The sequence below is a fragment of the Salvia splendens genome, chromosome 22 (genome assembly GCF_004379255.2).
Source record: "Salvia splendens isolate huo1 chromosome 22, SspV2, whole genome shotgun sequence".
Taxonomy (NCBI): domain Eukaryota; kingdom Viridiplantae; phylum Streptophyta; class Magnoliopsida; order Lamiales; family Lamiaceae; genus Salvia; species Salvia splendens.
In genome coordinates this window covers 6,229,517-6,241,836 of record NC_056053.1, presented here as the reverse complement: position 1 = coordinate 6,241,836, position 12,320 = coordinate 6,229,517, and the positions used below count along the sequence as shown (strand labels likewise).

Below are 12,320 nucleotides of genomic sequence, written 5' to 3'. Positions count from 1 at the left end.
TGCCGGAAACCGGGCTGGTCGGCAAAGTAGTCGGCAACGAGCCTTTCGTGGGCTCCCTCCCGGTCCCGATGGATGTAGCGGTGAGTTGATCTAGTTCGTTGAGGAGGAGGAGCGGGGGTATTCGCAGCGACATATGCTTCGTAAGCGGCACGATGTTGTTCGTAGTATTCTTGTTCTTCGCGCTCCGCTTCCGCCATGAGATGGGTGAAATCTATTTGAGGTTTTGAGTGAGGGATGAATGTGTTGATAATTTGTATGAGAATTATGAATGAAAAATGAATGAGAGATGATTTGATGTGATAAATGGATGATGAATGTGTGTATTTATAGATGATTTTGGGGGAAAAAATAAAAAAAAAAATCCAAAAAATTCAGAAAAACGGGGAAAAAACGGCAATATTTTTGGGATTTGGAAAATAATTTTTTTATTTTTATCATTATTTATAATTAAATAACGAATTTTAAATAAAAAAAAATATTCAAAGGCAACGGCTATGCCGTTGCCCAATCGCGTGCCGCCACGTCACCTGCTCGTTGGCGCGGCGCGAGCGCAGCGGCGGCGAGACACGTCCGTGCTAGCGGCGCGGACGGACGCGGGTTACGGTGCCACCGTTGCGGATGCTCTTACTAAGTAATGTGTTATGAAAAATTTTGACTAATTCTATGGACGGACGAAGTATTAATAAATCATAATAACCATTTATTTAACCCATTTATTAATAACCATTTATTTAACCCATCTACTAGTGCGTATAAGCAGACCACAAAATATCATCAAACTGGACTAATCATCAAAACAAAGGTCATTTTCTTGTTTTATACATACACACAACAGCTAGTAGAAACAACCATTTTCTGCATCTCTCTTGCACATTTGTGAGAATCAAAAGCTCAAAACACAGAAAAATTCAACCTTTTTTTTTCTCAATACCCTCTCCCCACTAAGGTACAAATTTCCATTCTTGCAAAAAAATATCATGGGGCTTGAGAAAAATTGAATCTTTAATATGCCCTTTTGTGTGAAATGCAGTTCTTTGATATCTTTATCTTTATTCTTGATCTTGGCCTCAAGCAAAATGTTAAAAAGGGGTGAAAAATATAGAAGGAAGTTTCATGTATAAATATGCTGATGTTTTTTTAATCTTGCAGCTGAAATGGAGCAACAAAGTGATCAATCAAGGGAGATGTCAGCTGAGAGGAAGATTGGGAGGGGAAAGATCGAGATCAAGCGTATCGAAAACACGACAAATCGGCAGGTTACCTTCTGCAAGAGGAGAAATGGTTTGCTCAAGAAGGCCTATGAATTGTCTGTGCTTTGTGATGCTGAGGTTGCACTAATTGTTTTCTCAACCAGAGGGAGGCTCTATGAGTATGCCAATAACAGGTATGGATTGATCTTTATATATTGAACATTAAAAAAGGGATCTTGAGAGAAAACTAAACTTGTTTGAAAATCTTAGTATAGGAGGATCTAGGGCAAGAAGGTTTTGTTTGAGATGTTTTAGTTTTGTACATCTAAAAGGGGTACTAAATAGTTGTGGTTTGAATGTAATTGGGGGTTGATTGGTCTGTTTTGAGACAGTGTGTGAGAAAATTAGGAAAGGATTGTGAGATGAAGGACATGAGGCCTTTTACAGTGAAGATTTTTGCTTGAGATAGATTAGGGATTTTGGATGGCTTTCTGATTTTCCCAATTTTGTGTTTTTGTTTCAACTTTCACTGTGGCTTTATGTGGGTTTCCTCTTTTTGTGATGATCCCAATTAGCCCATGTTTTGGTTAGTGCAAAGATCTCTCTTTTTCGTGTCCATGATGGGAGAAAACAGCAGCTTCTTGCTTTTCTAACCAAGAAAATGGTCACATTCTCATCTTCCCCACTTCTCCCTCTCTCATGTGTTAGTAAAGTTCTTTGAATGAAATTTTCTCTCTCTCTCTTGAACACACACATAGAGTCAAGTAAAGCTCTGATTAGTCTGCATTTAGCAGCATCAAGAGCTATGCAAGAAAGGTGTCAATTGCCCTAAATTGAAGACCTTAATTACCTTTTTTTTTTACTTGATGTTTATTGGAGTAAAGTGATCTCATTCTATTTCAAAATATTTTCTCAAAATTTCACCTCTGCAAATCAACTACACCAAAAGCTGCCCTAATTAGGGTTAGGGCTGGCCTATCTCAGATCCCCAAAACCCAAATAAAAATTCGATCTTTTTCATCCCATTTAGATCTACGTTACTTCCAAAAACAAAAAAAATATCCTCAGAGCCCATCAATCAAGATTCAATTTTTATTTCTTGCACTCTCATAAAAAGTGACATTTTTTTCCTTTTTCTTTGATTTCCAAAGACTAGTTAATCACGATTCAATTTCACAATCCATCATTACATCTTATCAAAATCTCACACACACAGAAATCAGAAGCAATTGTGTGTTTCTTGGAAAATCTCAAAATCCAATTTTTGTGTGTGTGTGTGTGTCAAGTCATCTTGATGCTTTCAGAAAGCATTAAAGTTCTTGAAAGCTAAAACAAGAAGGTATTCAGTGGAGAAAGCGAATTCAAAACCAATGAAAACTCCCTTCATTTTTTTTTGTCATCTCATTATAGCATCTTTAATTCCGCAGCATCTCACAAGTTTCCATTTCCGGAAACCAATTTTCAATTTCTCTTAAAAATATAATCTTTCTTCAAAATTTAAGTTTCTTTAAGAGAGAGAGTCAGGGTTCAGAGCAGAGGGAAGTACGGGCGTTGCCCAACCAATGGGAGAGTTCTGAGATTCTGAGGTTTTTGGATTTTACAAAATTGACGGTTGAAAAAGGTGAGGGTTAATAGGATTAACCGTTGGTGAATGGAAAGGGGTGATGGGTTAATAGTATTAACCGTGGTGAAAGATGGGGGAATTACTGCCTAGTTTGAGACCTAGAAATTTGGGCCAATCATGCTGCGATATTTTTCCAGCTTGGCATGGACAGCCAATCACTGGCTCGAGGATATTAAGGTAGCAGAGACTAAGAAATTCAGGAGCTTTTGGTGTTTTTTATCAGCTGAATTTAATTTGATTATATTAGATCTTGTCAATTAGACGTCTTGAATAGACAACATTAAATTTGATAAAAAAAAAGTTACACAATTGTCTTATGAAATAATAATGGATATATCACTGCAAAAAACTTATCCTTTCTAGACATAAAAATTAAGACACAATTACTAGCGTTTGAAAATTGAAATTTAGGCAATAAAAGAAAGTATTCCTAAGTTGAAGACAAATTATTTTAATCTTTCGATTTTTAGGATGTTTTTAATCGTGTCCCCTAATTTTATTTGGGACACTAACAATAAAGACATTTTATAAAGCGTAGTGGTATAATTAAACACACAAAAGTGTCCTTATCCGATTTTTTTTTGTAGTGTATACCTAATTTCAAATAGTAGCATGCTTTTCATTCCGAATCAACCACAATAATTAGGCCTTTTATTTTACACAAGTTTCACCTTTAACAAGATGAATCTCATTATTAATTTCAAATAGTAGCATGCTTTTCATTCCGAATCAACCACAATAATTAGGCCTTTTATTTTACACAAGTTTCACCTTTAACAAGATGAATCTCATTATGTATTAACAATACTTCTAACTCCTTTCCTATTTTATCAATTTTACAGTTATTTGATTTAGTTTCAATGTCACGTTATCAGTTGATTAGTAGGAAAGTGTTCATGAATAGTTACCTAGTAAGGTATCGTACCGTACCGAAAAGCATAGTATACTATTTTTTCAGTACGAAAGTCTATTATTCTCCATCCCTAATCAAAATTGGTCATGCACACATTGAAGTAGTTACAAGCATGTATACATGAACAAATTTTTAAAATAATCAGAGGGCTGAAATTAGAAGAATAAATGAATGCAGCGTTAAAGCAACAATTGAGAGGTACAAGAAAGCATCCTCAGATTCCTCAGGTAGTGGCTCTATTTCTGAAGCTAACACTCAGGTAAAAATTCATTATTTTTGTCAATTTGTTGATGATTTGTGATTTTAAGCACGTTTTTCTTTTAATTTTAAGATGAAACTGTAATAAATTAATTTATACTATATGATTCATTTTGTATAAAATTGCAACGACACCATGCTTATTTCAGTACTACCAGCAAGAGTCTTCAAAGCTCCGTGCACAAATCAGTAATTTGCAGAACAATAATAGGTAACATTTCTCAATTTTTGTGTTTTATATTTCTTCTCAATTTTTGTGTTTTATATTTCTTCTAGTGAAAATGCCTCAATTGATATTTTTTTCTGTTTATTTGGGACAGGAACATGGTTGGTGAGTGTTTAGGTGCTTTGAATTTGAGGGAGCTCAAGAATTTGGAGACTAAAGTGGAGAGAGCAATTGGCAAAATCAGATCCAAGAAGGTACAAGAATTAATAGTAATAATTTCAACCAATTAAATGCCTTTCATTTAGTAATATTTGTAATTCTATTTGTGGCTCACTGCAGAATGAGCTTCTCTTTGCTGAAATTGAGTACATGCAAAAGAGGGTAAGTATGTCAGTAACATTTTAATTATGAAGTCACCATATAGTATTTTTTTTAATTATATTTACTAGAACAATTTATGTGTCTGATTATACATGTTTGTCTAAATTATATTGGCAGCAGGAGATTGACTTGCATCAAAACAATCAATACCTTCGAGCCAAGGTCTGTCTCTGTCTCTGAATTAATTTTTCACAATTTGAATGAATTATTAATGAATGTGAGTTGTTAAATAGATAGCTGAAACTGAGAGAGGGCAGCAGCACATGAACTTGATGCCCGGGAGTTCCGATCAGTATCACGGCCTCGTTCAATCTCAGCCGTTCGATTATCTCCAACCCTCCGATGATTACCATAGGCAAGACCAGACTTCTCTGCAATTAGTGTAAGCCTCTCCTACCATTTACCAATAGTCCTCCCTCTGTATTAATTAGTGTAACATTATTTACTAAAATTATCATTTTTATTTTTTCTTGTGGAATTAACAGCTAACCGTATGAGGGAGGCTGTTCTGTCATCGCGAGTTTCGAAAGACGAGCTTCATCGATTCAAAAACTCTTTGTTATACTTATATTGTTGGTTGATTAACTTTTATGTTAATGTTGTATTCTTGTTTGTTGAGGCCTCAAATTTAGTTCATATATGTATTTGTGACCTATAAATATTTGACAATGCTTAACTAATTACTACTACTACTTAATTAATAATGTATAATTGATGTTTGTATTGTGTTGTGACTGTGAAACTCATTAGAGTGTCACACAGAATCACGTACCTTGTGTCCCATGATTATATATAGTCGACCACAAATTTGAAACCTCGACGCTCAGTCATGCCTGGTCAACAATGGGAAAAATGTAATTTCGTAATCTACTAAATACAGAACAATAATATTGATTATTGAAGCATTTAGCCTACTATAAAATAATTTTCAAATTACGGAAACATAAAACAATTTTGGAGGAATGCAAAACTAATTAGTAAAAGAAAATATTGATGAACGAGGCTGCGAATGTCGAAAGGGTAAGCATCGGAGGGCAGCTCCGCACGGTAGGATCTTGCAGCTGCAGCTCGATTTCCGATTTCGGTGAGATGATAATTATCCCAAAAAAATAGTAATTTCTATGGCTGCATATTTCTTCTCCAGGTTTGCATAATCCTGTTATTTTTGATACCGTGCAGCACGAAGCATTTGTAAATTTAATCCTGCAAAAATAAAGCATAAGATTAGTCACACATAAAAAAAATTAGGATAGTTTCTATAATAGTTAATTTTAAAAAATACTATAATAAAGTTACTTAATGTTGAATTGTGGCCTTGTGTAATGAGACTGGTGAAATTGATCATGGTAAAATGCGAGCAGTGGAGATCGGCGTTCAGGGAGTCGATGAGTGGCTTCAACCGGTCGTTGAAGGGCTGCACGATTTCGTTAATGGTGTCGTTGCAAATTGATCCGTTGCTTACAGTTTTATTCAAATTTTTCGGTATACAACCAAGTGGAGCCAACCCATAAACATCTATTTTCCTTGATCCATAGTTGTACAAGCTCTGCCAAAACAAACCACTAGTAAAATAATTACTATGGTAGATGCCGACGACGCTGAAAACGTTTTTTTATCCGATTGACTTAAAATTCCCACAGTGCGAATTGAGGAATCAAAGTCATGTCAATGCCATATAATGTATGATGGATTTAGGTCATCCGATATCATTTTGGAATGCATTTTTTTATTAATAAAATTATTTGAGTTTCCAAGAAACTAGGGTTTAATTATGTGATTACCCACCAGTTTAGTCATTTTTTTACGATTATGCATCAATTGATGCTGAAACTCATCGTACATCATGGCGTGGCTATGACTTTGATTCCTCGGTTCGATTCGCAAGTACAGTGCGAATTTCAAGTCATTCTGAGTGCATTTTATGATTAATACACTAACCTTAAGTTGTTGAGAGTAGTAATTGATGATTGTTTCTGCAAATTGTTGTGGAGTTTGGAAAAGGCTAGTTAGGTAAAGTGGTGATAACAAGTAGTTGTTGACATACTCGTTGGAGCCCATGTTCACCACGTACAAGCATTTCTTCAAATGATCTCTACCTTTTGTCTCATTTCCCAACAAACGGTTGATTTTCGAAATCGTCACTCCATGATTATCTAATTGCCTCTTCATACTTATCCGATCACCCTATTATATAAAAAAACAAATTGTGGCAATGAGAATAAAAATTAGAGTAAAGGTCGATTTTAGTTTAGTAAAAATTAGAGTAAAGGTCATTTTGGTACTAAACATATGACCAAAATATAAATTTAGACCAAAACATTCATTTTTTTTAAATCAGGTCCATAATAAATGAAAATGTCGCCGAAGTGGTCCATTTTTTAAGGTTCCGTCAAAAAACTAACGGTCAACGCTAATTTCACAGTGGCATGACCGTTAGTTTTTTGACGGAACAGTAAAAATAGGACCACTCCGACAAAGATTTAATTTGTTATGGACCTGTTTTTAAAAAAATAATTGGTGATATGAGTAGGACCAAATTTGACCTTTACTCTAAAAGTTATCACATTAACATTATAATTGTCTATTCATTACTACTATAGAGTGTGACTTATAATTCATGATCGAGGATGCATCGTCTCCGTTTGTTAGTTCGAAAATATGTGGAGAATCTTAAGAATACAAACTCTTTCTTTTTTTGCCCGTCTTCTAAAAATAGAAACTTTTGATTTTCAGAAACTTCTTTCTCTCTAATAAAATGAGACCCGTTTTCTACTAACACAATTTTTCATTCTCTCTTTTCATTTTACCAGTTTTGTATTAAAACATGTATTGTTTTAAATATTCTATTTTTAAAAAGTGAGGGAGTACAAATCTTTCAATTAAAAGCTTTAACCGTTTAAGGTGGAATATATTTCAATGTGTATTCATAAATTAAAGCCGGTCATTATTACTAGGACTTTGTAAACGGTGGAATATATTTCAAGGTGTATTCATAAAGCCCGTCATTATTACTAGGAATTTGTATTTATCCTAATTTACCATTGAATGGCAAGTGTTATTTATTATGATTGCCAATTAGAGGATCAAGCACCTCCAGGCATAAGTTGGTAAAACGCACATTTACTTTTGACATTGGCCAAATGCAACTATTTACCTTACGGAGTTGATTATCCACAAGGGCAGACCGGCCTGTTCTGTAATGGCAAAAATATCCCCGATTTCGGTTTGATGAGCTTCTAATGAGCTTCTCGAGCGACGAGTAAAGCCTTTGCATCAAGAGATCGAAGAATTGCAGGAGCTAGTAAAAGTCCTCAGTCAGCAAGTTTAAGAAAATTCAAGAATATAGAAGAAGTGGCTAGTAGTATTTGAACTAAATTGTGGAAACTAGTAGTATCTGAACTTAATTTGTGATTTGATTGAATTGAAGTGTGAAACAATATTTTGTATCTATGTAAAATTTGAATTTTCGTCATTCAATTGAGTTATTTCATACTATGATTTGAAAAAATAAATCCTAATATTAATTTTTAAAAAAATTACAAATATCTAATAGAAAGTATTTTCGAATAAATGTTGAACAGCGAGCACAGCGGTGCTTGCAAAATGAAGTCAGAAAATGGAATTATTTTTGCGAGCACAAGAATGCTCGCCGAAGTTGAATTTGCGACAACATTGAGGAAGTATTGCGAGCAAAAAATTCTTGCAACGGGCACCAGATTTTGCAAGCCATTTTGCGAGCACTAGTCAATGTGCTTGCAATTTTTCAGCATATGCTTGGTATTGTTCTCGCAAATTTTGCGACAAGCGAAATGGGTAGCACCCTTTCTACTCGCAAAGTGCTTGCAAATCAACGTTTTTTTAGTGAGATCATTGTTATTACCGTTATCAAATAGAGAGTCACCCATTATAAACATACAAGGAACTTGTTGCCCCACAATGGGTTTCATAATACAAAATACTAACATAGAACAAAGATATAATTTTGTAACCATTTTTTGAAGAATTAGAGAGGTCACCACTTTCAGGCTAAAATTGAAGATGTTTATTTATAATATATGCATTGAGTGGGAGAGAGAACCTTCTAACAACCTAATTAAACCAGTCTGTACAGATAGGATCACATTAAATTATCAAGTTTAAAATTAGTTAACAATATTAAATTTTATCACCCCAGTGCCGTTGCCGTTAAAATGTATTTTGTTCAAATTTTAAACCTCAAAAGATTAAGATTAAGATCACAAATATTTTGATTTTGAGGAGTGTATAAAGCAAAGGATGTAAGCATCATTTCTAAATAAGTTTTAACTTAGTTGATTATTACAACTTTTTTGTTTTAAAAAGTAGACTAATACTTCTTCCATATCAGCGATTTAAAGTCTGAATTTAAATAAGTTGTTGACTTTTTCAAGTAAAATGGGTAAAAAAATTTAGTCATGCGGGTTGAAATATTTAGTGGAATGTTTGTGTTTTTTTATACTATTATTAATTTTATAATGGAGTATAAGTTTAATGATTTAGTAGAATAAGAGATCCACTTATCCAAAATAAAGAATTGAATTTTAAATTATAGACATACCGATAAGATAAAATGAGATATCATTCACAGACATGAAATATATTTTTGAATTTCAAATCTTAAATTATTATAAAAAACCTAACAATAATAATAATACTTCCTCCGTCCCATAATAGATGTCATATTTGGAGAACTAGTTTTACCACCCGTGTAATGCACAGGCCAAAAGATTTTTAAAAAATATGAAAATATATTTATCACGAATTAAACGAAATTAAAAAATATGTAAACATAATGAAAAATTATTGAAAAATAATGTATATAAACTTCGAAGGTAGACCTTGTATTGATAAGATTGTAATGATTTAAAGAAAATATTTCTACTTCTACATGTATCAATCTATCAATATACTGTAATGAAATGAAATGAGGGAAACAAAGAGAAATATTTTGTGTGTATGCGATATACACACAAAATAAATAAAATTATTTAAAAATAAACTATTTCACACATCTTCTCAACAAAATAGTAACAAACATCTCTCTAACGCCAGTAACTCATGCATTTTGAAAGACTTCTTTGTAGACAACATTCAAAGTTAAATCACATCTACTATCATTATCTTCCCCACAAACTAAAATCTCCAAACCTTCACGACTTGTCACTCTAGATACAGCAACATAAAGTTGTCCATGACTAAACACTGGTTTTTTCAAAAATAATCCAACATGTTAAAGAGATTGGCCTTGACTTTTGTTAATGGTCATTGCATATCACACATCCAATGGAAACTAATGTCGTTGGAATCTGAATGGTAGCGTTGGATCAGATGGTATCAAGGACATACGCGGTATCAAAACCTTATGACCAATACTATGCCCTCCCAAGACACGACCCTCCAAAACATAATCTCCTAACCGGGGTAATTACTAATCTGGTGCCATTACACAAACCATTAGAATGATCTATGTTTCTTAACAACATCACAGGAGTTCCAACTTTCAACATCAATTCATGATTATGTGTACCTGACACTTCAATTTATTCAAAAATTCGACTGAATGTATGTCAGCAGAACCATTCAAAGTAGAATCAGAAGCTGAAATGCTATCAGAGCTCAAATACACTCGACCCTGAGACTGATCCAATGTGATCATGAACTGGTTAACCTCATCAACAATATCAAGCGTGGGAACAAGTATAGCACGATCATGCAAACAATTGCTCAACTCCTCAGGATCCATATAAGAAGGATAAATCTTCTCAACAATGGTTTTAAGAGAATCTCCATTATTATACAATACAACATCAGACGGAAGATCAATAACAACTTCACCATTATTCGGACCTCCAACAATTCCATCACCTACTGAAGCAACCCAAGAAGAAAATTCCTTCAACTTAGAAGCTTCAACAGGGGATTCAACACTCAACAATCTCATGTTTTTGGTTAACCTTAATACTGTACAACTACTCCAAAGATATGAGGAATTAATTGTGGCATTCACAACACTCTGTCGACTCCCTTTACGAACAACAGGTAAAATTTGTCTAAAGTCACCACCAAAAACTACAGTTTTTCCACCAAACGGTTTGTCTATATTGCCCTCACTACACACACGAAGAATATCTCTAAAAGTCATATCCACGGCTTCTATGTAACGACCCGCTAAGCCGATATTATTATAAACTATATTATTAGCTTGATTATCTATATAAGTAACTTTTATGCGATTAAATCCGAGCTACGATAGATTGTCGTCGTTATTTGTTTTGACGATAGGCAAGTGAACAGAATCCACAAATATATAATACACCTATATGAATATAATAAATTTAAATGAATAAATAAATAAGATCCTAAAATTCAAAATCTTGATGTCCGATACATCCAACAAAAGTCCAACAAAATTTAATATATCCTGCGTTTTAAGAAAATCGGGTACTTCAACGAGGACAGCCTCGAACAGGAACCGAGTATACCTACACCAAATTAAATGAATAAGTGGACAAATACTAAAATAATTACTTTAATAAACTAATTAAAATAAAAAAAAAAGAGAGAGAGGGCAGATCCAGTGGATCGATTTTTTTTAGACACAACATTTAATTAGTGCAGACAAATTATATTCCTTCCTGACTAAGGAGAATAACAAATCATATTCCTTCCTTCCTGACGAAGGCAAATCAAATCATATTCCTTGCTACACCGTCACTTTTACTCCATCTCTATGCATTGTATATAGACACACAATCATTTTTTTCACTCAACCACGGTTAAAACCGTTCCTTCCCCCTCACTCCATAAATCTCACCCACATCACCGTCACACGCCTTTTTCAATATATCTCACCACCCTAATCTCCTCCACCCCACTTTTCGACACCACAAACTCCACACAACACCATAAGAGAGCAGCAAGGGGGAAGGGAAAGGAGCAGGCGAGTGGTAACAGCAAGGACAGCCACAACCGAGGAGGATTCACCCACGTTAAGGTAAATTCCTCAACACCCCATATCCTCTGCATCATGATAGGCAGTCAAGTGCATAGCTCCAAGAACATAGAATTTCACTAAGAACATCACAGGTATCTCAAGAACATGGAGTCATAAGGTTGCCACAACACCATAGCATAGCTACTGCCAAACCACCAACATGACGCTCCCATCATAGACCCCAAAGAGGAAACACAGCAGTCAAACTCTCTCCAATCAGAAAAGTTTGTCACCCATAAGCTGTTAACCGAAAATTCTAAGTTTAACGGAATAATTAAAAGGGAAATGGAGCAAAAGAACTTAACTTTATAATGATAACGTATATTGCGGGACGTTTCGGGGTGGTTCCGGGCGTGTTCGGGGCTGTGCGGTGCCTGGCCGGCAGCTGGACTCCCGACGGCAGGAGGGTGGCCGCTCCAGCGGCTGGGTTGCCTCCACTCCAGGAGCGACGACCGACGGCGACGGAGCAGCAGCGGTGGCCTACGGCGAGCTGCAGCGGGCGACGGCGGCGTTCCTCCTCGCTGCGGCAGCAGCTTCTCCCGGCGACTCTGCGACGGCGAACTGACAGAAGCGGCGAGGCAGTAGCAGCTGGCGACTTCCTGGCGACCGCCGCGGCAGCTCCGACGGCAGCGTCGAGCCGGAGAGGGAGCGATGGAAGGGGGATGGCTTCTGCGATTGAGGGAGGCGGTAGAGAGAGAAGAAAGAAGAAAGAAGATAGAGGGTGACCGATTTGGGGAAAATGGGAGTCAAAATTGGGCAATTGTATTGATAAAAGA

General features: G+C 35.4%; 2 protein-coding genes across 3 annotated transcripts; one reads left to right on the top strand and one right to left on the bottom strand.

Moving 5' to 3' along the window:
• Positions 1-773: 773 nt before the first annotated feature.
• LOC121787171 (floral homeotic protein AGAMOUS-like) lies at positions 774-5,251 on the top strand. Of its 2 annotated transcripts, none has more exons than XM_042185827.1 (9): positions 774-946; positions 1,150-1,384; positions 3,905-3,986; positions 4,135-4,196; positions 4,306-4,405; positions 4,491-4,532; positions 4,653-4,694; positions 4,766-4,914; positions 5,018-5,251. In XM_042185827.1, the coding sequence occupies exons 2-9, from the start codon at positions 1,155-1,157 to the stop codon at positions 5,019-5,021; spliced, it is 711 nt and encodes a 236-aa protein (XP_042041761.1). In that variant the 5' UTR covers positions 774-946; positions 1,150-1,154; the 3' UTR covers positions 5,022-5,251. The 2 variants fall into 2 exon arrangements, with proteins under 2 accessions (XP_042041761.1, XP_042041760.1); XM_042185826.1 differs by having other exon boundaries at positions 4,650-4,694.
• A 440-nt stretch (positions 5,252-5,691) lies between these two features.
• Positions 5,692-10,692, bottom strand: LOC121786645 (GDSL esterase/lipase At4g28780-like). The gene is made up of 4 exons (XM_042185279.1): positions 10,078-10,692; positions 6,471-6,716; positions 5,829-6,078; positions 5,692-5,735 (listed from the first exon to the last, which is right to left on the bottom strand). Exons 1-4 carry the CDS (start codon positions 10,690-10,692, stop codon positions 5,692-5,694), a joined length of 1,155 nt encoding a protein of 384 aa, XP_042041213.1.
• Between the last annotated feature and the right edge of the window lie 1,628 nt (positions 10,693-12,320).

Coding starts and splice junctions, on each gene's coding strand:
- LOC121786645 (XM_042185279.1), bottom strand. CDS start 10,692: ATGACTTTTAGAGATATTCTTCGTGTGTGTAGTGAGGGCAATATAGAC. Junction 6,717..10,077: donor TGAATAAATTGAAGTGTCAG/GTACACATAATC, acceptor TTTATATAATAG/GGTGATCGGATAAGTATGAA. Junction 5,736..5,828: donor AGGCCACAATTCAACATTAA/GTAACTTTATTA, acceptor TTATTTTTGCAG/GATTAAATTTACAAATGCTT.
- LOC121787171 (XM_042185826.1), top strand. CDS start 1,155: ATGGAGCAACAAAGTGATCAATCAAGGGAGATGTCAGCTGAGAGGAAG. Junction 4,197..4,305: donor AATTTGCAGAACAATAATAG/GTAACATTTCTC, acceptor TATTTGGGACAG/GAACATGGTTGGTGAGTGTT. Junction 4,406..4,490: donor GCAAAATCAGATCCAAGAAG/GTACAAGAATTA, acceptor GGCTCACTGCAG/AATGAGCTTCTCTTTGCTGA.